This window comes from Mauremys reevesii, linkage group 3 (assembly GCF_016161935.1).
Source record: "Mauremys reevesii isolate NIE-2019 linkage group 3, ASM1616193v1, whole genome shotgun sequence".
Classification (NCBI taxonomy): Eukaryota; Metazoa; Chordata; order Testudines; family Geoemydidae; genus Mauremys; species Mauremys reevesii.
In genome coordinates this window covers 112,711,374-112,737,784 of record NC_052625.1, presented here as the reverse complement: position 1 = coordinate 112,737,784, position 26,411 = coordinate 112,711,374, and the positions used below count along the sequence as shown (strand labels likewise).

General features: G+C 45.9%; 1 protein-coding gene across 2 annotated transcripts in view; it reads right to left on the bottom strand.

Moving 5' to 3' along the window:
* SAMD3 (sterile alpha motif domain containing 3) overlaps positions 1–25,931 on the bottom strand; it is an 85,493-nt gene extending 59,562 nt beyond the window's left edge. The window contains exons 1-5 of one of the 2 annotated variants that reach the window (XM_039532204.1): positions 25,639–25,931; positions 12,378–12,499; positions 7,399–7,505; positions 6,433–6,622; positions 892–1,005 (exon numbers count right to left, since the gene is read on the bottom strand). In XM_039532204.1, coding sequence (XP_039388138.1) covers positions 892–1,005; positions 6,433–6,622; positions 7,399–7,477 — 383 coding nt within the window. In that variant the 5' untranslated portion in view covers positions 7,478–7,505; positions 12,378–12,499; positions 25,639–25,931. The remainder of the gene's footprint in view (positions 1–891; positions 1,006–6,432; positions 6,623–7,398; positions 7,506–12,377; positions 12,500–25,638) is intronic. The other variant, XM_039532203.1, reaches the window with a different exon arrangement.
* Between the last annotated feature and the right edge of the window lie 480 nt (positions 25,932–26,411).

Here is a 26,411-nt window from a genome sequence, read left to right as displayed (position 1 = left end):
TCCACATCAACCAAAACATCTTCCTTCCGGTCTTCTATCTGAAGCCACACGCTTCTCTACGAGAACAACAGCTGCACTCCCTAGACATTCGCAGGGCCCTCGCCTTTTACATCAAATGAACGAAACCTTTTAGGAGGACGACCCAGCTGTTCGTAGCTGTGGCAGACCAGATGAAGGGCTTCCCAGTCTCCGCCCAGCGCATCTCGTCCTGGATCACATCTTGCATCCGTGTGTTCTATGACTTGGCTGACGTGCCAACTATGTACCTTACTGCCCACTCCACCCAGGCTCAAGCTTCGTACTCCACCTTCCTGGCTCATGTACCCATGCAGGAGACATGTAGGGCAGCAACCTGGTCATCGGTGCATACCTTTGCTTCCCACTACGCAATTGTTCAACAGTCAAGGGGTGACGCGGCATTTGGCTCAGAGGTTCTCCACTCTGCAACGTCTCACTCCGACCCCACCGCCTAGGTCAGGCTTGGGAGTCACCTAACTGGAATCAATATGTGCAAGCACTCAAAGAAGAAAAGACGGTTACTCATCTTTGTAACTGTTGTTCTTCGAGATGTGTTGCTCATATCCATTCCAAACCCGCCCTCCTTCCCCTCTGTCAGAGTAGCCGGCAAGAAGGAACTGAGGGGGCGCTGGGTTGACTGGGGTATATATCTGGCGCCTTAAGGGCGCCACTCCAGGGGGCGCCTCAGCCAACCCACTGAGTGTTGCTAGGGTAAAAATCTTCTGACAATAGTGCACGCGGCGTGTGCACACCCTAATTGAAATCGATATGAGCAAGCACTCGAAGAAGAACTTCATAGTCTCATCAGCAAAACAGAAATGTAATGCTGTTTTCAGAACATAAGCAGAATTAGCAAATGCACTATAAACTCACTTCTGCTTTAGCACTCTTCGGTCAATTAATCCACCATCATACTTTTCAGTTGGAGAGATATATCCTGTCTGCTCCGTAGGACTAAAAGGACTGATCACCCGGATGCCCATGGTCCTGGAAGAGAAGGAATTTCATTGGTGAGCTGTACACTTTGCAAAGCTTGTCCAAAAGATATACTCTAAGGGCTTGGCTACACTTACAAATTTGCAGCGCTGCAGCAGGGTGTGAAAACACACCCTCTGCAGCGCTGCAAATTGCGGCGCTTCAAAGCGCCAGTGTAGTCAAAGCCCCAGCGCTGGGAGCCGCACTCCCAGCGCTGTCCGTTATTCCCCACAGGGAGGTGGAGTACGGACAGCGCTGGGAGAGTTTTCTCCCAGCGCTGGCGCTTTGACTACACTTAGTGCCAAAGCCTAAGATTCCAAAATACCTGTTGCAAAAAATAGAAAATACAAAAACGTTAACATGTTGAATAGTCCTTAAGTGACACTGATGTGTCGGAAGCAGGTGATGAATTAAATTAATCATCAGATCCAGCCAACTTAAAAGGGAAACTAAAGTAATATTGCTAAGAGATGTTCTAATCACGACATGTAATTACAGAGAAGCAAATCACTATATTTTTAAAGTTCCATAGATACAGCCGCCTCTTGATTATTTTTTCTGCTATATTTAGTGTCTGATGTCTTCTAACATACAGGAAACAGTTCACCATTACAACACATGATAAAACAAGAGACTTGCAGAGTGTTGTAAGGCAGGCTCTATTAAACTAGGGGTATGTCTTCACTACCAACGTTATAGCGCTGCCACGGCAGTACATTAAGGTGGATGTCTAGTCGTGATACCAATGCTGGAAGAAAGCTCTCCCAGTGCTGTAAAAAACCCCACCCCCATGAGGGGAGTAGCTACCAGCGCTGGTGCACTGTCTACACTGCCACTTGCATCACTCGGGGGGGTGTTTTTTCACACCCCTGAGCGACAAAGTTTCAGCGCTGTAAAGTGGCAGTGTAGACAAGGCCCTAGAGGGCTGTCCGCTTCACGGCTTCTGTAGGTTGAGCTCATTGCACACATCAGGCACTACTTGTATTTCCAGGGACTCCCTGCAACTCCTCCCTGCTGTATCCCCCATTCTCCACCCATTCCTCTCACCCCCATTTTGCACCCATGACATGTGCTCTCTGTGTCCCCCACATTATTTCTTTTTCTTCTTCCTGAGGGAGGAGTAGTCCTTCAGCATGGGAAGGTGTTAATGGCTGCCATCAACCAGTTCTTTGATTTTTGGATAATTAGAGACCTGACTGAAGCAGATAGCTCTACTAAGCAGATGCAAGGGCTTCACAGGTCAATTTCCATTGAAATCAATAGAGTTTGCCCCATTGCAGCCTAGAACGTTCCCCATAATTTTGGAATTGATCGGACACAGTATTTAAGAAAAATGACCTCAAGTTGAGAGTGGGTAGCACCTTCCTTCACTCTGCCAAAAAAATAACAGATTCTGTTCTATCGTAAGTCAGACTGACCTTCTGCTAAAGCAGCTCTCATTGAGACCTCAGACACTGAAACTGAAACATTTGTAAATATCTCATTTCCAGCATTGTTGGAGAAAGTGTTCTTGAGATTTCCTTGAACCTGAATATTAGGGAAGTTTGGACCCATCGCCAGTTGCAACATAGAAGTGTTCGAGCTATTTATAAGCTAGATCTTGAACACTTCTTTGCATGCCATCTCTGCAGCATCTTTTAAGTCTGAAGAACACTGTCTGCAGTGGTGTGCAAAATCACTGTTCCATCTATAGTAGTGGACATACTAATACAACTGGTGCATGGGGACCTGTTGCTGACAAGTGACCTCAAGAACAGGCATGTTTGAGTGCAGATTTCCTTTTCAGTGGGCCTCTTCATTTTCCCTAGTCATTTTTTCAAACCACTCACTTAAGTCAGAGCAACCAGACATCTTCTCAATGTGGCTTCAGGCTCCCACCTCAACTTGGGAGCAGTTGTCTACAGATAATTGATGTATGAAATGTGCATCCATATGTGGCCATGAAGACACCAGGCAAACAGCTCCTCTAGTGCTAGTGCACATGCAGGTACACTCTGACCTCACAATTAGCATTAGGCCTAAGGCATTAAGCCCAGATCCAGATACTGATCCAGACTTCACAGGACGTGTTTCAGATACGGTATTTCTGTTCAAGTTCATCACCTCTACCCTTCATATTTTTATACAGTCACTATTCATTTAGGTGCCTACAGTACTCTATCCAACTAATGCAGTTCTCATTTTATAAGCAGGGGCTAAGCTGACTTTGTACAAAATGCCTGCTCTTAGAAATCATTCTCTCTCACCTGACAACCAAAAGACCGCAAACAACAGAAAGGAAGAAAACTTAAAGAGTGGTGGGCCAAGAAAGCACCCATGAACATTAAGAAAGGCATTCATGTAATGGAATGGAGGCAGAAGAAAGGATGAAGAACATATTGCTTACAGTGTGGCAGATGCTTTGCCATGGAATGCTGCAAAAAGCAAGCCAGGTTGTGCAACCCATATGCAATTAAGGGCTCTGTAATCTGCTCTAGTGTCAGCAAGCAGTGAACAAAATGAATCCTTTTTGTGCATGTGTATATATTATATAATAAATCTGTGCATTTTTGTTTTTCCCCCAAATAATCTGATTCTCTATGTCAAAAGGTGGCTTGCAGGAAAACCATTAACAATGTTAAAAGTAAAAAAAAAAAAAAAAAAAAAAATTACTGTGCTCCAAAATCACAGATAGCACAAATTCTGGTTTCTAGAGCATGAAACAAAGTCAAACACAAGATTCCTAAAAAATGTTGCGCAGCATACATATTTATTACACACACAAAACTATGTTAAAAGAGCATTATTAAGGTTGCAAAGTCAAGCATTCATAAAGTAGGAAATTCCAAAACTAAGACTGCCTGTGGAACCTCTATTCAGCCCCCTTGTGTGTACCCATTTATGAAACAATCATTAATTATATCATCACATACTATTTTTTCCACAGGACTCTGCCTCATTGAGTGCACAGAATGGATGGTCACTTATTGAGCAACTATTCAATATTTTGTTTTCCTCACATTGCTCGAAGTGAGGCTCCAGGCTTTATTTAATGAATACTATTTATACCTTGCGACGAAGACATTATTCTTTTTCTCACGGTCTTTGGTGCTCATCACTCTAGTATGAGTGCTTCACAAACTTAATGAATTTATTTTCAAAACACATCTGTGAGATGAGGGAGAATTATTATGCCCATCTTATTATCCTCTGGGGAACTGAAGCACAGAAAAATTTAAGTCAAAAGTATTCACTAGTTCTGGGTCCCCAATCTGAGATTCCTAGGACCTGATTTTCAGAATACTTAGCATTATGTAGCACGTAATGTATCCAAAGCACAGCTCTCATTGATGTCAGTTTCAGGTGTGAGTGCTCAGCACTTCTGTAGATCAGACCCCTAGGGGCTCAAGTCACATGCCCAGAAAACGAGGCACACACAATCAGGTGGTCAACCTGTGAAAAGCAACAATGAGTCCTGTGGCACCTTAAAGACTAACAGATGTATTGGAGCATGTGACATAAGTCTTATGAAGTGGGTATTCACCCACGAAAGCTTATGCTCCAATACTTCTGTTAGATTTTAAGGTGCCACAGGACTCACTGTTGCTTTTTACAGATCCAGACTAACACGGCTACACCTCTGATACTTGCAACCTGTGAAAAGTTTGGTTTAATGGCCTTGACTAATATCGCACTGGAGCTCTGAGGCAAAGGCAGGGATAGAATCCAATTTTCCAGGGCAGCATTCAACTGCCTTAACTACAAGACCATCCTTTCTCTGCCTCATTCAGTACACACCTTCCAACTTCTGCAACAAACGAAGCAGAAGTTCTACAGACAACATCCTTCGCTACACAGCCCTGCATCATCCTCAGAGCAGGTCCATGCAGTGCATTGAATGAGGCAAGGGTGAGGTGGGGTGGGAGGTTTGGAGGGGATAGTATGTGATCATGCAATTAAAAACAGTATTATAATATATGTGCACAAGGGGGCCAATTAAAAGTACCATGCTCTACCTGGACCACCAATAGATAGAGATTGGACACTTTGCTCGGGGGGTTCACAGATATTTGCTGACACCAGTGGAACAAAGACACTCAGGAATTCTTGAGTTCCATTCCAGGCTCTGGAGGGTAGTGTTTTCTAGTGGGCACAGACTTTTCCAAGCATGCTAAAGAGTGACCTGTTCTGCTCTATCTCCTCCAACGTGTCCCTGTTCCAGTCCTGTCTCATCCCCACTCCTGGCTCATCCACTGAATCCCATTCTCCTCACTTAGGCTTTGTCTACACTAGAGACCTTACAGCAGCACCACTGTTGCTGTGCCGCTGTAAGGTCTCCCATATAGCTGCTCTATGCCGGCAGCAGAGTTCTCCCACCAGCATAATTAAACTACCTCTAAAAACCAGGAAATCCTAGCACCTCCCTGCCCCCTTCCCCCAATTCCCAGTCTGAGCCCCCACCCCATTTTCCCTGTCCTTCCCTACCAGCCTCAAGTCCAAGACTCTGCCACCCCCAGGTCCAAGTCCCAGTCTTCCTGCACCTCTTTGTCCTAATCTATTTTCCCTACCCCCTTCCATAGGTCTGGCTCTTGTCCCCCCTGCATTTGAATTAGACAGCTTCCTCCTCCAGGCTCCCCAGCAGAAGGCTCATTGAAAGCACAGGAGAGACAGGCCTTGTCAACTGTGCTCTCTGTTCAGGTACTCACAGATGAGCCTGGCCCAGCGCACAGCAGCACAGAGCTGCAATTGCAGGGAAATTCCAGTTGAACCCTGGGCTGGAACATGCCCAGTGCAGTCAGAATCTTTGGGAGATTCGACAGGCACAACCTTCTAAAATGTGTCTATTGAGCATTTGTGAACTGAGATTTTTCAAAGACTCATAACCTGACCAAATTTGGGTGGATTTTCCCAGAATGGTAAAAGGCCCATCCCTGACACAAAGGCTGCCCCCTCTGCCAAATGTCAAGTCCCCTCTCCAAACTATGAGTCGAGAGCATTTAGAAGAAAAGGTCTCACAATATTTTTAACAGGGACAAGTCCCCAGAACTTTTTAACCTGGCAAAAAATTTCTCTGTAGCCTCATACTCAGGAACATCTGAATTGTTTTGGAAGACCTGTGGGGGGGAGGGTGTTAAGAAATTAAGTCAGACATCCAGCAGGGAACGTTTCAGCTAAAATGGTTATAGTCTGGCAAAGTTATAAACAACTGATTACAAAGTAAAGTAAGGGCAATCAGCCCCACCTATAACAACTTGTGCAGCAACGTTTACATCATGTCTAAACCCACAAAGTATTAAATTAAACATTTCAGCTAGGGTTCAAATTGTACATAAGTTATATAACTTAACTATATAACATATTAGCTATGGAGCTAATGAATGCCAGCATGAAAACACAGAGGGAAGATTACAGCTGTACTTAAACAGAATAATATTTTGTTTCACGTATAGACAGACTCACCCACTGTTTGCTTCTGGTGACTTTGGAGGAGTCATTTCACAACTGTAAGTAAAAGATTCTAGTCCATTATTCTGTTGCTGGTATTTATTAATCAGATCCATTAGTACTGCTTGGTGCCCAATTTTCTTCACCAGCTGCTGCACCATGCGATCATTAAGAGCCAAAAGAGCTGCTCCACTCACTTCTTCCTCTGAAAATTGAAGAGAAAAATATCCTTACGTATTACTGTGTAGTAAGATTCTGAATATCTAATACAACATGATGTTACAAGGTAGGTGGTTCTCAAAGGCAAACGTGGTTAGTTCTTCTACAGCAACTGTAACACAAGATCATTTGTTTTCACCACTATCCCTTCCAAAAAGCTGGGCAAGAATTTTAACTTATTTTAAAAATGAGTGGTTTGAGGTCTTCCAGTAACAAAATTCTGCGCCTTGGATGCAAAGCAATTGGCAAACTGGATATTTTAATATGTTAAGGCAGGCTTATTTACAATATACTGGTATTTTGTTAATGAGAGAAAACATTTTAGAGATTGCACAGCATGTCTAAGTGCCAGTTTCTCTCAATCCTTTGTAGAGTACATATATAGTCACACATAAAACAAACTTTTACATATCAAAGTCGCATCACTACAAACACAGATATTAAATATATGGCCCTAAACAAATACTAGTAAACCCAATTTTGTTTCTAGAAGGTGTATATGTTTATAGGTTTTCAGTCCCTTTCATAGCAGTTCTTCCAGACTATTCGTAATAAAAACCTCATTTTGATTTATCAGGTCTGAGCCAGTCCTCTCCCTAATAAATTCTGTTAAAATCTGAAGTTACCCAACGGCAATTAAATACAAACAAAATTAAATACTACCCATAAACAAGAAATTAGAAGGTGGAAATTAAAAAACAGACTATACTTTTTTTTTCAAGCAGAGAGACAGGAAAAACACATTTAACCAAAAAGACTTACCACGAAACTTAGGAACTAATTCTCCTAAATTTCTCTGCACCAACCAGTTGCAGACTTCATCAACTGACCAACTTTCCATCTTCAGGTGCTGCAAGAGTAAAATTCCACTGTGGAATGAAAATAAAGGAATGTTTTATTTTTATGCTCCACTCCAGAGTCAGCTTCCCAAGACAACAGAATGCTCAACCTTTCTGAGGCAGTGTTACATGCTCGGAGTAAAAACATGTATTGAGAAATAAAGCTGCTATTTACCTGCTAAAGTAATACCTATTTCAAGCAGCCAATTTTTCCAATTCCTTCTTTCTTCCCCTCCCCTTCTTTTCCTCCCTGGTTTCCCTCTGTTCCTCTAACAAAAAACCTCATTCTTTATTACATAGAATGCTACCTGATCCTGTACCATTAACTCCCAGGTTTCCACACAAAGAAGAGAAAGGTGTGAAATTCACCACCACCATGCTCATCAGGAAATGGCTGACATTTTACAGAAAAAAAAAAAACAGATCAGAGTCTGTCACATATATGTTTCTAGTAAATCGAGCACATTAACCCTCTCTCCACCACCAAGCAGTTAGTCAAGTGAACACTTAAATCTTGTTTCAGAGTAGCAGCCCTGTTAGTCTGTATCCGCAAAAAGAACAGGAGTACTTCTGGCACCTTAGAGACTAAGGTTCTTTTTACTTAAATCTTGATTACAAACAATTAAGGAAAATCGGGCGCGGGGGGGCGGGGCAGACTACTTTTGTTGTTCACCATTCACACATTCTCTCTCAGGCTCAAACTATGGGTATGAAATGCATGTCACATGGATCATAATGATATTAGAGCAAACAGAAGGGCCCATTCTAGGAGGGACTCAGTTCCTTCAACTCCTATTTGATAGGACTGAGGGGACTCGGCACCATCCAGAATCAAGTCCTTGGGCATTCTATTTGCTGTACCCAAGTATATTTTTATAGTCCTTCTCTAAAGAGACTGTCTGCTCTGATCTACTTATTTGAAACCAAGGTAAACCAAACCATGGTAAGTCACTTCTTACCCCAAAACATCACTAGGAGTTTGCATTGTGTTTTTTTTTTTTTTTTTTAAAGAAAGGCCTATGCAACTGAAATGCCTTAAACATTACAATCCCTCCCTCCATAATAGCTGGAAATTAGATTCTTAACTTTATTTGTATTGATTTATTTAATATGCTCTTAATTTGGTTTTAAGATGCCCAAGATGGTCAAAGCAACAAAGAATCCTGTGGCACCTTATAAACTAACAGACGTTTTGCAGCATGAGCTTTCGTGGGTGAATACCCACTTCTTCGGATGCAAGATGGTCAGTAACTTTAAGTGAGTAAATAAGTAATTAAATAAAAAAAATGAACAACTGCACTGGAAAGATATGATGTGCTTGTACAGAGAAATTGCCTTCCCATCTTTATAACTCTTTTACAATTAAAACTCTAGAGAGACACCATTGTCATGAGTGTTTTTTTAATACTCAATTGATGTAATTTGGCTCTGCTGCATGGAAGTCAAGCACCCACTGAATGCCATGCCAAATCTCAAAGAGCTAGAGAATTAGTTGCTAAGTAGTCTGAGAGGCAAAACCATTAGCTGACTCAAGTGGGTGGGCTAACCATTTTCCTTCCAGGGAACATCAGACATACTAGACCCAACATTTTCTTACAATGCAGACATACATAAGGCCCTGATCCTGCAATGAACTCCATGCAGGCATGCCCATTGCAGGATGAGAGCCACAATTTGTCACACTGTAGGAGGGCAAAAACATACCAAACCTGAGAATAGGCATTTACATGTTACATGCTTCAATAATAATTCTCTCCCCCACACACCCCATTAGTTTTTAAATAATTAGAATAATTTAAAGTTCATCCATCTCAGATCAATATGCTCAGAAACTGAAAAGGGTTAAATTAAAAAGGAATGTCTTTCTGAATTACAAGAGTGGATTTAATTTGATATGACAACAGTAGCCATACAACTCCTCCCCCAGGCTAAGCTGCAATAACAGGGTGTGAAAAGTCATTATTTGCTGAGAACTCTGGTGTAAATTAAAAATCACACCTTCCTGTCACACTTCTTGCTTCCTTGTGAAGAGTAGGACCAAAAAAAAAAAGCCTCTAAAAACTTGAAAGATAAAATAGAATGCAGAAGATACTTGCCTTAAGAGCCAAACAATAATAAAAAAGTAAAATACTTACAAATGGGAAACTGCCAATAGCCCATACTATAAGAGCATTTTTAATCAGGTCATACCAAAACAGGCCAAGATGCCAAATACTGTAGTTAACTGCAGCTATAAAAACGGGTCTGTAGCATGTGTGGTTATCCATTTTGCATGCAAATGACAGACTATGCATGGAAATGCAGGTTCTGCACATTATTTTAAATGGCAGCAGTTTACAGGGGTCATGTTTTAAAATTAGACTTATACAAACATTCATTACATACATACACTTCAAAGTATTTAACAACCACCGCTTAGTTTACAGATGCTTTTATACGATAAGGGTAATGCGAGGAGAATAGAGAGCCCACCACTATTCTGGCAGAGTTTTGGAGCCGGCTAGAAACACTGAACATGGATACTGATATGCAGGCTCTTTGCTGCATAATTATTTATTCACCATAGAAATGTAGGCTGGAAGGGACCTCAAGGGATCATCTAGTCCAGCCCTCTACTTGGTCCTGCCTCAGTGCAATCTAGACCATCCCTGATAGTTCTTTGTCCAACCTGTTCTCAAAAACCTCCAGTGATGGCGACTCCACAACCTCCACTGGAAGCCAATTCCAGAGTGTAACTACCCTTATAGTAAGAAATTTTCCTACTATCTAACCTAAATCTCCCGTGCTACAGATTAAGCCCATTACTTCTTGTCCTACCAACAGTGGCCATGGAGAACAACTGATCACAGTCCTCTTTATAACAGCCCTTAACATATTTGAAAACTGTTATCGGGTTCCCCCCTCAATCTTTTTTTCTCAAGACTAAACATGCACATTTTTTTTAACCTTTCCTTATACATCGGGTTTTCTAAACATTTTATCATTTTTGTTGCTCATGTTTATTACAGTAGAGCATAAGGACCAACCACGAATGGGGCCCTATTGTGCTAGGTACTGTACAAACAGCAGTAGAAGATATATTTATATACTATCAGTGCTTCAGAAGCAGAACAAAAAGAGTCAGCAGAAGCAATATTTTTAGCAATGTAGACTATAAAGTACAGACTGAACTCAGCATAGAGCTTCAATTTTCAAGAGCTCCTGCCTGTTTATGATTACTGCAATACAGCGTTAGCACCCGTTCTTCAAACATTTACTACTGGGGAGAGAACCTATTAATCGACATAGACATCAGCAGAATCCCACTGACATCCTCAGGACTTCTCGTGATAGTTAGTGCTTTTAGAATCAGTCCTTTAGAGCACGGGTAGGGAAACTTTTTTCTATCAGGGGCCATTGACCCACAGAAAAAAAATCAATTAGGGGCCACACACAGCCCCGTGGGGGGTGGGGGAGACCAAGGCTCAGGACTTCCCCTAGACTCTGGGGTGGGGCCAGAAATTAGAGCTTTGGGGTGTGAGAGGAGGCTCTGGGCTGGGGGAGGGGGCTGGGGTGTGGGGGTGTGCAGGCTCTGGGAGGGAGTTAGGCTGTGGGAAGGGGTTCCCACCTGGGGCAGGAGGTTGGGGTGTGGAAGGAGGTTTGGGGTGCTGTCTCCGGCCGGGCAGCGCTTACCTCAGGCAGCTCCCGGTGGGCGGCGCAGCAGGGATAAGGCAGGCTCCCTGCCTGCCTTGGCTGCACACTGCTCCTGGAAGCAGCTGGCACATCCGGCCCCTAGACGGAGAGGCCAGGCGGCTCTACACAGTGCGCGCTACCCGCACCCGCAGGCGCTGCCCCCACAGCTCCCATTGGCCACAACTTCTAGCCAATGAGAGCTGCAGATGCAGCTGTGTAAGGAGAATGAATTAGGGCTTGGCTACACTTACAAATTTGCAGCGCTGCAGCAGGGTGTGAAAACACACCCTCTCCAGCGCTGCAAATTGCGGCGCTGCAAAGCGCCAGTGTGGTCAAAGCCCCAGCGCTGTCCGTTATTCCCCACAGGCAGGTGGAGTACGGACAGCGCTGGGAGAGCTTTCTCCCAGCGCTGGCGCAGCTTTCTCCCAGCGCTGGCGCTTTGACTACACTTAGCGCTTCAAAGTGCAACGTGCTTTTAAAATGGGAGGGGTGAGGTGGAGTGTGACAGGGAGCGTGTTGTGTGCATGTGGGGGGAGAGAGAGAGTTTTGGGGGGCTGAGAGCATGTCAGCATGCTGTCTTGTACATTCAGACAGCAGCAGACCCCCCTTTCTCCCCCGCCTCTCTCTCTCTCACACAGCATTCCACAGTAACGGCTTGCATGCCGGCTGTCAGAAACAGAGCTTTGAAAGGGCATTTCGGCATTCCTAAGGAGTTCAAAACAATGACAAGAGTGGCCACTTGATTTAAGGGGATTATGGGATGTTTCCGGAAGCCAATCAGAGCGCAGTAACCCAACACCTTGTTCACGCTGACGCCCAGGAGTTGTAGCCGAAGCGCAGCAAACGTTATTCCTCTCACCGAGGTGGAGTACCAGCAGTGCTGTAGCCGTGGAGACAGAGCGCTCTACGTTCCTTGCCAGTGTGGACGGAGAGTGAGCTAGTGCGCCCGGGGCTCCTTTATTGTGCTGTAACTCGAAAGTGTAGCCAAGAGCTAAGTTATTGATCTCCATTTTACAAAAGAAAACAGTATCATACAGTTTATGGGTACACTGATGCCTAACTGGAATGTATGTTAATGTCAGTTTGGCATTATAATACAATGGTAAGAAATGTGATATGCATGTGTGTGTGCGCGCACGCACGTACAGAACATTTATAGAAAGGTGGAATCTGTCACTGAAAGTGGGAAATGTGATGAGTGAGGGTAAAGCATGATAAAAAAAAGTATACCTTAACTGGATATTCCCTTGTTCCAGTCTAAGACCTTCTGATGAAAGGCAGATAGGAACAATGCCATCTTAAATATGGTTGCATGTTTACACCATGAGGAGCACTTCACTGTGTGGACCAACCTTTTAAAAGCATAGACAGAAACTTTTGTTGACAAAGAGTAGCCACGACAAAAACAAAATCCCAACAACAACTTCTTGCTGACATTCTTCAGACATATGCTAACAGAGCATTCCATTACAAACTCACAGAAACTTGTGAATGCAGAATATCATTGGAATTCTGATTCCCTACTTCAAGGAGAAGCACTCTTTAGAATATGAATACCATATAATCTCAGGAAGAGTCACTGATTCAGAACAGAAGAATTTTACAGGTTAGGAAAGAAAACTGCATCAAGTGGTCTATCCACAGTGAATGTTCTATACATTTTGACATACAGCATCATATAACTTCCTCTGTTGCCACACATAATTCACTTTACGTTTGGTACTAAACACGCATGTCCAGAGCCTCCCGCTGCCCTTTAACTAATGCATACACACACACCCCGAGCCTCTCACTGCCCATTAACAACGTTCTCCAATAATCCAGATAAAGATTAGAAGGAACTCTGAATTTAAATTAGGCAAGTTAAAAAGTCAAGCCATTGACACAGTTCAGCAGCATACCAAAATACATCATGCCATTCAATGCTTATAATTTGAGTAACACAAGAGTCATAAACAACAATAATGGCTGCTTCCATTGTGCCTCTTTTTGATTCACTGTCTAAAAACATTATGTTTAAAAAGGATGTTATAACTGAACACATTTATTTTACTACAGAGTTGGAAATACTTAAGGCTACTGAGACCTAAAATAAATGTGCACAAAAAGGGGTATGTAAGGCTATGTCTACACTATAGACCTTACAACGGCACACCTGTACTGCTGCAGCTGTTCCGCTGTAAGGTCTCCCATGTAGCCTTTCTATGCCGACGAGAGAGCGCTCCCATCGCAATAATTAAACCACCCCCCACGAGCTGCAGTAGCTATGTGGGCGGGAGAGCATCTCCCGTTGACATAGCACTCTCCACACCAACACTTCGGTCGGTGAAACTTATGTCGGTCAGGGGTGCTAGTGTAGACATAACCTAAGACAAAAAAGTTTGGGAACCAGTATTCTAGAGAACTGCTTACTGCACTGCCTTCTATCTTCAGTACTTCTGCATCACATACATTTTTGAACAAGTAACCAGAAAAGCAGTGTTAACCTTATGATATAGGGCTTGCCTACACAGTTTTTGTACTAAAATAGCTAAGCGGTGTTTCTAAATTGACCAGTGCTTGAGTCCTTAAAAAAAGTAGTGCAGGAACGCATGTCCAATACTATCATTCATAAGTGATAGCAATGCAAAGTGGGGCAGCTTTTTCTGGGATTGGGAGCCCCAGGAGCCCCATGGCAGCAGGTTCCGCACTGCCCTCATTTTACTCCGTACACCTTGGCACACCTATCAGGGGCTACACTGCACTCCGACAACCTCACAGGCTCCCCACTGGTGCTGGCCAATCCATCAGCAGCACCGGTCTCCAGCCAACTCCCTGGTGCATCTCAGAAATGGGCTGAAGATCCTCCCTCTTCCTCCGTTCCATCCCAGGGCGGAGAGAGTGAGAGGAACGTACCTCCAACACACTGTTAAACTCAGCTCTACCCAGAGCCAACGAGGATAGTATCACAGACCCTCTGCAGCACAGGGATGGATATAAACCATTCAGCCTCCTTATCATAAGTGATAGCATCAGAACTACCGGAACTGTGGTTCAGAATGTTCTGGCATGACTCAAGCCCTGAAATCAATTTGAGCACCTTTTTGTACTACTAAAGCTATGTTTGTGCACTGATTTAACTATGGCAATTTCTAAACCAATAAAGTTAAATCAGTACAAAAATTATATGTAGATTAGCCCTTACAGAACAGTTCTGTAAAAAACTAAGCCTTCCTTATTGTAATGTTTGTTCACACACCAAGAAAGTTGTGCACATACATACAATACAAGCCTTTATTCTAAAGCACCTCTGACATCTAATGAACACTTAACAAAAATATGTTCTTGTCGCCTTTGATGTGGGAAACCACACCTATTTCTTAACAGGTGCATTCAGAGTAGTCTCTTTTGACTTCAAAGTCACATGTGCGAAGGTTTGCTGAACCAGGCCCTAGATGGAAATTCCAAGTGCTCATCACCATCTATGCACTGTGGCAAACACCACCACATTAGGCTGTTTCACATAGGGTATGGCTACACTGGCGAGTTGCAGCGCTGGAAAGCCTCCACCAGCGCTGCAATTAGTAAGTGGCCACACCTGCAGGGCACTTCCAGCGCTGCAACTCCCTGGCTGCAGCGCTGGCCGTACACCTCACTCAGCATGGGGAATAAGGATTCCAGCGCTGGTGCTGCAGCGCTGGTCATCAAGTGTGGCCACACACCAGCGCTGTGATTGGCCTCCAGGGTATAAGGATGTATCCCAGAATGCTTTTATAAATTACTCTTTGTTTTGTTGTGAACTCCGATGGGAGCTCCGTTGAACTGCTTATCTAAAAAAACAAACACTGATCACAGCAAACAGGAGCTATCTGTACCTGGCTGTGAATGATCAAATGAGAGGCAGGGAGTGAATGTTTGCTTGACAGAGAAACAGCGTTGGATGCAGGCTGTTTGCAATTAGGACTAAGGGTTCGCGAACATTTTGTGATTTTTCAATCCAGGAAGCTAACACACAGTGTTGGCTCCAAAAATCCACTCTCTCTATCTTCCCCGCTCCCTGTCACAGTACACCACCCTCCACCCCCCTCTTTTGAAAAGCACATTGTTGCCACTTGAATGCTGGGATAGCTGCCCATAATGCAGCACTTCCAATGGTGCTGTAAATGCTGCAAATGTGGCCACACACCAGCGCTGCTCCTACACAGCTGGATGACCAGCGCTGCAAACCGTAAGTGTAGCCATACCCATACATTTGTTGTGTATTCACTATGGGTAATGAATAAGAGGAAAACATTTTATTCTCAATTCTGAAAGGAAACTTTCCATCCCCACCAACCTGTACGCTGAACCAGACAGAGGCAAGATCAGGAGGAACGATTATATCTACGTTAGTATGAGCGGGAAACTATTTATTCCTGACTGAGAGGACATACAGAGCAGTCTAAGAAGAAAACTTGCTCTTGACTTTGCTCAGAAGTAGAGAAAACATCAACACATTCCTGATTATCAAAAGGAGAATGACTGTTCGAAAGAACAAAAACAGAAAACAAACCCCACAAATGTGGTCTCAGCAAGAAGAGAAAGCCAGATAACCCCTTATAAATCTTAAACAGAGTTAAGGGCCATATCAAGGCTACTGAATACATCTGATTATAAAGTTTGAAAGCAGACACATTGCACTGCTGCGGGATTTATTCTGAAGAAGATTATGTAAAAATAAAGCCGTCTTCTTCAACAGATCTGCTTTTCCATATGTATACAGAGTCATAATTTCCAGTATCAAACTTTTTTAAAACTACTTTATTTTTGTTAGCTGGCTTGTCCCTACAGTGCTATTTGAAAGGGAGCAATCCTGATTCAAAAGCCAAAAGAACAATACTAAGGGCTTATCTGCACTGGCCATTTACAGCGCTGAACGAATTACACCCTTCTATACCAATATTCCAGTCATGAAGCAAGTCTGTTAACCTCTCTGTGCTTCAGTTTTCCTCATCTGTAAAATCAGCATAAATACTGTCTTCCACCCTCTATCTGTCTTGTCTACTTAGGCCCCAATCATGCAAACACACATGTGCTTAACTTTAGTACCATGAATAGTCATCTCAGGCTACTAAAGTTAAGCATGCATGTTAAAATGTTTAGGATCAGGGATTGTAAGCTGTTTGTTCTTACTATGTGTTTGTGCCATGTCATTGTACAATGGAGACCTGACCTAAGTTTGAGATTCCAGGTGGCACCATAATACACAATATAAATTTGCTTTAGGACTGCATATGTAATAATTAGTACTCAAACTGCAGTAAAAACAGGCATATTGCCCGTCTGCACAAACATCTGTTCTACAATGCAGCATCTGAGCATATAGGCACCTGATTCAATTTGCTCCCGCTCTATTCTATATAGATTCTTATATCACATGCATCATTCCATGGTTTAAACAAAGAGGTAGTATGCTCATCATGAGACAGTCTTAATCGGCAATCCGTCGAGGTTAAGGATGATCTCTTTCACAGGTTTTATTTTTCATGGGTCCTTTGGTGACTGAGAAGTCCGATCCCTGAGCCACAGGCTTGTTGGCAGACATTGCAGGTGGTGTTGGAAGACAGGATTGGGCCACAATTGTTGCGTGACAGTTATCTTTCCTTTCTTTTCTGGCGTTTTTCTGCAACCAGGACAAGGCAATTTTCCTCAAAAGTGGACGGTTCCTCTCTGACAAGTCTTCGCCAGTTATCCCTATCCTGGGCTGCTGTCTCCCAGTGTGTGGTGTCAATGCCACATCTCTTGATGTTTACCCTGAGGGTGTCTTTAAAGCGTTTCTTTTGGACTCCCTGTTTCCTTTCTCCTTCGGTAAGTTGGGCGTACAGCAGTTGTTTTGGTAAGCGTATATCAGGCATGAGCACACAGTGCCCGCTCCAACTCAGCTGGTGCTGGATAATCAGGGCCTCAACACTGAAGATGTTGGCCTCTGTGAGGACACTGATATTAGTGTGATGATCCCCTCACTTTATGTTGAGGCTCTTCCAAAGTGCTGGTGTTGGCATTCCAGGTTTTTCAGGTGTTTTTTATAGGTCACCCAACTCCCCCAGCCATAGAGGAGAGTTGGCATTACCACCACTTTATAAACTAAAAATCTAGGATGTGTTCTGATGTTGTGATTGTTGAACACCTGGCGAGACAGTTTGCCAAAAGCAAGGCTGGTGCAGCAGGTTCTATGCTGAATCTCAACATCTATGTCTGCCCTCTGTGAGAGATGGTTGCCAAAATAGGCAAAGTATTCTACATTTTCCAGTTCTTCTTTATCAATGTAGATCTTCCTTGCTGGGTCTGATGATTGACTGGGGAGTGGCTGGTGGAGAACTTTTGTTTTGCCGATATTCAGAGTTAGCACTAAGCTTTTGTAAACTTCAGAGAAGCAATTAAAGGGCTGTTTGTAGATCCTCCTTTTAGTGTGTAACTACAGCAGAGTCATCTGCGCACTGGAGTTCAGTTATTGTTGCCGATATTACTTTAGTTCTGGCATGGAGACGAGAAAGGTTGAAGAGGTTGCTGTCAGTCTGATATTGGATGCCTGTGGTAGACTGTTTTGGGTTAGTGTTTTCAAAGCTGCTAAGAAACTGAAGACAAGGGTGGGTGCCAGTACACAGCCTTGTTTTACGCCAGTTTGGATTACAAAGGGCTCAGACGTAGAGCAACTGCACAGGAGAGAGGCAATCATCTGTCATGGAGGAGTCTTACAATGGTGATACATTTGCTTGGGAAGCCAAACTTGGACATGATTTTCCACAGAGCCTCACAGTTGACAGAGTCGAAGGCTTTGGTCAGATCGATAAAGGCCACATACAGCTTCTGGTGGTGTTCTTGACATTTTTTCTGGATCTGCTTGGCTGCGAAAATCATGTTGGTGGTGCCTCGTGATAGTCTGAAGCCAAAATGAGATTCTGGAAGTACTTCCTCTGCAAGAGGAAGCAGGTGATTCAGTAAGATTATAGCAAGAATCTTCCAAGCGATGGAGAAGAGGGCAACGCCTCAATGGTTGCCACAGTCAGCCCTGTCTGCCTTTTTGAAAATGGTGACGATGTCAGCATTATGTAAATCAGCAGGGATTTCTTCGGTGCGCCAGATTTTGAGGAGCAGCAAGTGCAAGTGAAGCTTGTTAGTCAGTGTTTCTCCCCACCACTTTCAGTACTTCAGATGGTATGCCATCAGGACCTGGTGCTTTATTGTTCTTCATTTGTTTAATTGCTTTGCAGACCTCCTCAGGTGTTGGTGGGTTGGCAAGTGTTTCCCAGATTGGGTGCTGAGGGATGGAGTCTCTGGTGTCGACATCACAGTCGATTCTCAATTTAGAAGCTTTTGGTAGTGTTCCTTCCAGCACTCTTTGATGGATTTGTTATCTTTAAGAAGAGTACTACCATCTTTGGATCTCAGAGGTGTGAGGCCAGGGTCTTTGTGTCACAAAAAAAGCTCCACGGATCATGTCTGTCAGCGAATGTTTGGATTTCTTTTGCTTTGTCCTCCCACCATTTGTTTTTGATTTCTCGGATCCTCCTTTGAACTTCAGCTTTAAGCTGATGGACTGGATTGGTTGGTTTTGCCACTCACAGAAAGATTTTCTCTTCTGGTCCAAAAGGGCTGTAATCTCAGTGTTGTTGTCAAACCAGTCCTGATAGTGGCGGGTAGCAAGGCTGATGAATTTCTCGCAAGCCTCATGGATGGTCTCTTTTAGGGCTTCCCAGTCTTCTTCAACACTTGTGTTGTCATTTCCAGGTGTGCATTTGGTCAATATTTCACTGATGAGTGTTTGGAAGTTCTCTTGCTGCACTGAGGACTGAACTCTTTAGATGTTGTATTGCCGTCTGTGTGATCTGGATTACTTTCTATGTTTCGGTGCAATCCTAATGGACATGACTGACCTCACCAGGCAGTGGTCAGTCCAGCAATCATCGGCTCCTCTCATGACACGGGTGATTTGAACATCTCTTTCATCTCTGTTCTTACAATGACATAGCCTAAGAGGTGCCACTGTTTTGAGTGGGGGTGTTGCCAAGTTGTTGGTACTTGTTGCTTTCTCTGAAGATTGTGGTTGTGATCACAAGGTTGTGATCTGCACATTTGCTGAGTAGAAGGATGCCACTGGAATTGGTCTTGCCCGCTCCTTCCTTCCTTCCCAATGGTGCTATTCCATACATTAGAATCTCAGCCAACTCTTACATTAAAGTCCCCTAAAAGGATTATCTTATCTGTTTTTAGAATGGATGACGAAATTTTATCAAGGTCAGTGTAAAAGGATTCTTTCTGTTCTTCTTCAGCATCAAGTGCTGGTGCATATGCACTGATGACAGTGGCAAATGACTTATTGAATGTGACAAACCCAGGAAAATGGCTACAAAGGGAGGGGTAGGAATTAGTCCCAGGGGGGAACTAATTTGGTTCAGCTGGCCCCAATTGCTGGTGACCTTTTTAAACCCTCCCTGGCAGGGAAACGGGGGAGGGGGAGGGGGAGGGGAGTGAGAGAAGCAGAGAAGCTGCCAGCGAATAGGTGCAGCAAGGCTCTACCCTCTTCCAGCAAGGAAGACTGCACTCTGTCCCCAGAAGGGGAGAAAAACAGCAAGGGACTGACTGAGAGGAGGATCAGCCAGACCCTGCGTGACTGGGAAGGCTTTCACTTTGCCCAAGCCTGTGTCTCCAAGGCAAAAAGGGACTGAGTCAGCTGAGGAGAAGCAGGTACTTTGCCACATGAACAACTGGATGCGCAGGGTCATAAGGCACTCGTTGATGCCGATGGGAAGCTCAGTCAGGTGGTTGACTAGAAGGTTCTTGATTGAAAAGCCAACACCGTGTATTCACCTGTTGCTTGCTGGTTTTCTTTTCCAGAAGAAAGTGTAACCGCTGTCCTCTTCCCTCAAGTGGCCTTCATCTGCACATCTTGTTTTGCTGAGAGCAGCGATGTTGATGTTATACTTCGAGAGATCTCGGGCAACAATTGCTGTTCTGTGTTTGGGTCTTTCACTTTTTGATTCATCTAGTAAGATTCGGACATTCCAAGTTGCAAGAAACATTTTTGTTTTTCAACCACATTGGGGTGAGCCCTCTGGATGCGGTTATCCAGTCAGGTATGGTGGGATAGCCTATGTTTGGGGCACCTTTTTAATAGTCATATGATACATAGAGTATATAATCAGCAATAACTCAAATTTAGGTGAATAGATTAACAATACAGTTTAGATATTAGAATCCGAATACTCAAGTACATCACTCATGAAAAGTTGTACGGAGATTTGGTTGTGGAAAGCAACATATATCAATGAGTGGAGATTGTCTCTCAGTAATTGAGAATTTGGTTGGTTGTCCACTTAGAAAATGCAATCCATAAGGAAAGTATTTGTTACTTTCCTGACTGCGCTTCTCATCGGCACTCCAGCTCATCCCTCCTGGTATTGCCGATGTCCGGTGATGTGTTGTATCTAGATGTTCCTCGACCACCTGATGACATCCGACACCATGAGTTGCTGCATCAGCTGAATGTAGCATTGACCGATTCCGCATTCTCTCAGCACTCGCTCGCTACTGGGGTCCCATGCACCTAAGTGCATGTGTCTGGGAACCTTTAGCTCTCAAGGTTTTGGCCAGAGGGTCATATTTCTCTACCTTTCGAGCTCAGACATCATGCAAAGCTGGGGTCCTGTTCTCGAACAGCACTGTGATGTCCATACTACTGGAGGAACATAGCTCTCCTCTTCCCTCAGGATCCCTTACTTATAAGGTGGGACTCCTCCAACAAATTAAGTAAGACTTGCATGAAGTGATTAATCTTGCACTATGTCCAGAAGGTAGCAGGATTTAGACTCTACCTGATAGCTAATGGTAGCAAGTTCAACTGCCATGAGCATGTCCCTGAAAAGGCTCTCATCAGTGTTTATGGGGTATACCATGATCTCCATCAACTAAGGCTGTGTCCTTGAAACAGCCAGTCAACAGTGTTCAAACATTTGTGCAACGGGACCCAGGACTGTACAGACAGTGCAGAATGTGCCAAGCAATAAGACCAGCCTACTAAAATTCTGGAATCTCCCCCAACATTTGAAACCATATAATGAGTAGGAGAGAGAAGGGTTAAAAGTGAAAGGGAAGAAATTAAAGAGAAACTGAAATGAAACCACTATAGTCACCAATAAAACAAAACAATCATAGCACCACAACCAATCTCACCAGTCAGCACAATCACCTTCTATTAGCACCTCTAAAGCATTCTGTTCAGTTGAGAATTGACTATTACATACTTGGGAAAATGTACACATTAATTATGTGTTAATCTATGACAGTCAACCTGGTACATTATTTTTACTTAATCAATGACAAATAATTTGGACCATGTTGTAACCTGATTTTTTCCTTCAAAGCTTTACACTACAGAGTGCAATGCATATAAACATTGCCAAATCTCTTTCTGCAAATGAGTAGATTGTCATGTATTGGAAAATAAATAAATTACTGTTCTCAGCTGCACTACAATGTGTCCGTTTTCTGAAGAATTTCTAAATAAAGCTACCTCATTATACTTAGGGCTGGTCTACACTGAAACGTACATTGGTATAGTTATGTCCCTCAGAGGTGTGAAAAATACACACCCCGAAAGATGTAACTATGCCAACCTAACCCCCAGGCTAGATATTGCTAGGTTGACAGAAGAATTCTTCCGTTGACCTAGCTACTGCCTCTCAGGATGAATTAACTACAGCAGGGGTAGGCAACCTATGGCACAGTTGCCGAAGGCGGCACGCAAGCTGATTTTCAGTGGCACTCACAATGCCTGGGTCCTGGCCACTGGTCCGGGGGGCTCTGCATTTTATTTAATTTTAAATGAAGCTTCTTACACATTTTAAAAACCTTATTTACTTTATATACAACAATAGTTTAGTTATATATTATAGACGTGTAGAAAGAGACCTTCTAAAAACATTAAAATGTATTACTGGCACAGAGTGAATGAATGAAGACTCGGCACACCACTTCTGAAAGGTTGCCGAACCCTGAACTACAGCAATGGGAGAACTCCTCCTGTGGCTGTAGTGAGTGTCTACACTGAAGCACTACAGTGGTGAACAACAACGGTCCAGCTGCATTGCTGTAGCATTTTAAGTGTAGACATAAGCTTAGGGATTGTCTACACTGGCAATTTACAGCACTGCACCATTCGCACTCACGGGTGTGAAAAAACACATCCCTGAGCACAGCAAGTTTCAGCGCTGTAAAGCACCAGTGTAGACAGTGCACCAGTGCTGGTAACTGTGCCCCTCGTGGAGGTGGGTTTTTTTAGAGCACTGTGAGCTCTCTCCCAGCGCTCTGCCATGACCACACAAGCCATGTTAAAGCCACACAAGCCACATTTAGCGTTGCCAGTGTAGACTAGCCCTTAAAGCTACCTCATTACTGAGGTAGCTTTACACAAAAGCTTGGGCCTGGTTCTCTGCTTTGCACCTTATGTCATCATTTACAAAGTGGGTGTAATGTGTAACTATTCTGATTTGGTAGTGTTTCTGCACTCACTTTTATTGGTGTAAGTGACATGATCAGGTGCAAAGCACTGGAAAATCAGGTCTTTAATTTATTTATGTCAGTGGGAGTAGCTGAATCTAGGACAGTACCTGGCCCAGAATTTTCATTTACACTGCGGCAATCTAGGCATTAAGGAATCAGATATGGGTTCCAGATTTCTTGACATTTAAAGAAAGCAAATCAAGCAGCCAACCATTTAGATCTATGCAAGGCCATTTACCCCTTTTTAACTTGTGTTCCCCAGAGACAACCTTTTCCCTTTCTTAAAGCAGTTCCACTTTATTTCTTCTATTTGGATTGGTCTACACAAAGCAAAAAAGGAGGCTTTTAGAAAAATATTAAGCTATAACACCATTTTGCAAAGAGAAGGTATGTTCAGAAGCAACACTTGTGGTCAAGGTTACGTGGCGAGATAAGCAAAAGTCTCTCCCAAAGAACCAGATGCACAAAATGCGCCAGATGAGCCCTAAATGCAATTCAGAGGGAAAACGTGCCATCAACCACTTTGCACTTCACCGCCAGCCAAGGCTCTCAAAGCACTTTCCACACAGTGCATGTATCTTCTACTCCTGGGGGAATTCTGCGTCATTGCGCAATGCAGAATTTTGCAGAAATTAATGTGCACACAGAATTTCCTTTCCCCCACAGAAATGGGCTGCAGTGCTGCTAGCCACCACTAGACCTGGCAGAGCTCAGCTTGCAAATAGAAGACACTGCTATGGAGAGAGAGAAGAAGCTAGAGGGTTCCTGGAAGCTGCAGTTCCCAGCATGCCCTGAGGGAAGGAGAGGGCTGTGCGCAGGAATGTCTATGCAAGCCTGGGATCGAGCATCAGGCTGTTTCTCCCTCTGGATCCCTGGACTCGTGGGGGACAAGTAGGGGCACGGGTGTCTGGGCAAGGGGGGATCCCACGGCTGGGCTCTGGTGGGGACAACGGGGTGTGGGTATCTGGGCTGGGGGGCCCACGGTTGGGCTCTGGGGAGGAGAGTGTTCGGATGTTTTGGTGGGGGTGATGGCCCGCAGGTGGGCTCTGCGGGGGATGGGTTGTGAGTGTCTGGCCTCCCGGCTGGGCTGGAAGGGGGTAGAAGGAGGGCAAAAAAACAGGAAGTGGGTTGTCATAGGGGTTTCTTTAGCTCTCTACTCCTGGGGGAATTTTTGTGTGTGTCTGTATTGTTACAGACATACTTGCTGACAGGTATTTTGATATCAATTACCAAAATAATTGAAACTGGCATAATTATGTAGTGTTATTTTGACAAAAATTTGCAGAATTTTGCAGAATTTTAAAATATTGTGTGCAAAATTTTTATTTTTTTGGCGCACAACAAGGATGCCAACTTTCTACTTGCTCATAACCGAATACCTTGCACCACCCCCTGCCCTGTCCCTTCTCTGAGACCCCGTCCCCTGCTCACTCCATCCCCCCACTCCTTCTGTCACTCGTTCTCCCCACCCTAACTCACTCGCTGATTTTCACTGAGCTGGCTCAGGGGGTTGGGGTGAAGAAGGGGGTGAGGGCTCTGGCTGGGGATGTGGGCTCCTGGGTGGGGCCAGAAATGAGGAGTTCAGAGTGCAGGAGGGGGCTCTAGGCTAAGGCAGTGGGTTGAGATGCAAGAGGGAGTGAGGGCTTCACAGGGCCGCCTAGAAGGGGGGGCAAGTGGGGCAATTTGCCCCTGCCCCCGGGCCCCGCAGGGGCCCCCATGATAGTTTTTTGGGGCCCCTGGACCTGGGTCCTTCACTCGCTCCAGGGGCGCCGGAAAACTCTCACCGGGCCTGGGCCCCTGGAGCTTCTTCCGCTCTGGGTCTTCAGCGGTGGGGGGTCCTTCCATCCCGGGGCGGAAGGACCCCCTACCGCCGAATTACCACTGAAGCAGGGCCCCCCCCGCTGCTGAAGACCGCAGGCCCCCTTTGGGCGGCCCTGGGGCTTCAGCTGGGGGTTGGGCCAGGGATGAGGGGTTTGGGGTGCAAGAGGTTGCTCCAGGCTGGGATTGAGGGGTTCAGAGGGTGGGAGGGGGATCAGGGCTGGGGTTGGGGCAAGGGAGGGGATGAGGGGTGCAGGCTCTGGATGACACTTACCTCAAGCAGCTCCCAGGAGCAGGGGCATGTCCCCCCCTCCAGCTCCTACGCAGAAGTGCGGCCAGGTAGCTCTGCGCTCTGCCCCATCCGCAGGTGCCACCCCCACAGCTCCCATTGGCCATGGTTCCCAACCAATGGGAGCTGTGGGGTGGCGCTTGGGGCAGGGGCAGCATGCAGAGCCCCCTGGCAGCCCCTATGTGTAGAAGCCAGAGGGGGGACATGCTGGCTGCTTCCTGGGAGCCACGCAGCGCAGAGGCTAGCAGGGAGCCTGCCAGCCCCCCTGCGTGGCGCTGCCAACCAGATAGTCAATGGCCCGGTCAGCAGTACTGACTGGAGCCATCAGGATCCCTTTTCGACCTGGTGTTCTGGTCAAAACCCTGACACCTGGTCACCCTAGTGCGAATGGCCCCTGGAGTCATCTTCCAACCAGGGTGAGCAGGCAGCAAACTGGAAAGGGGGCGGGCAGTACCAGGGCCTACATAAGCCAAACCCCCGAATAGCAGGACACCCGGCCCCCCTATTCTGCACACCCGCTTGGGGGGGGGGGGTAAGGGCAGGGCGGCTCACTGCACACGCCGCGCCCGGGCCACGTTCAGGCAGGCAGCCCAAGAGCCCGCCCGCCCCCGCCCCGCGGCACAGCCCAGAAGCGCGGCAGAGCCACGGGCAGGTGAACCCGGGGCACCGCAGCGGAGCAGGCAGCAGCGAAGGCTTCAGCTCGCAACCGCCCCTCTCCCCACCGGCTCCGGCCCCGGCCGCTCCCTCTGCCCTGCCTTTGGGCTCAGCGGGCCCGGAGCCAGGGCCCTGCAAGGGGAGCTGCGGCCCGGCCCGGCCCTGCTGCCGGCCCGCTCTGCCCGGGCGCTGCGTGCACCGGCCCCCCATTACCTGCCCCGCTCAGCCGGAGACTGTCCCGAGCAAACTTCATGCAAAGCGGCCGCTGCCTTTCCTCCGGGGCGGCGCTTCCCCTTCCGGCGCGGGGCTGGCGCTCGCTCCGCCGCGGGGGCAGCGGGACTCCGGCTTGGGAGCTGCGCAGGAGCCCCCGCCCGGATGCGAGGGGGAGCGGCAGGGGGCAGGTAATGGGGGAAATCTCAGCTCCAGAGTCGCTACTTTGGCTGCACTGAGCATGCGCACCCGAACTGAGCATGCCCAGTAACCTTCGCTGACGCCGCTGCCCTTTCTCTGCCCTCACTTGTACTTAGGATTTGCTGCCTCCTCTTTGGGGTCGTTTAAAAGGCTCAAGGGGGCAAATCGCAGCGGGGGGGGGCTGCCAGGGTCTGAGCGGGGGGGGGGGGCAGAAATGTACTGTCCAGGGCGGGTCCAGCTGCTGTAGGCAGCGGCAGGAGAGCGGCTGAAGGGGAAAAATCGGGGTGGGGGTGGGAGCTGGGGTTAAGCCCGGGGGCAGGGGGGAGACGCTGCGAGACCCTGTGCGGGGACAAAACCCCCGTTTAGGGAGGGGGTGGGGGGGAACAGTGGCCCCTCGGGATGAGCCACCTGCTGGGCTCGCAGATCTGGGGGTGTCGGGGTTGTGGGGGGGGGGGCAGAGGCTGTTTTCAGTTCTGCCGCGTGTCCGCCCCGGAGCAGGGGGCGGGTTTCTGGGGCTGGGTCTTAAAGGCACCGGCCGCCCAATTCCCAGACTGTCAAAGCTTAGACACCGCAGC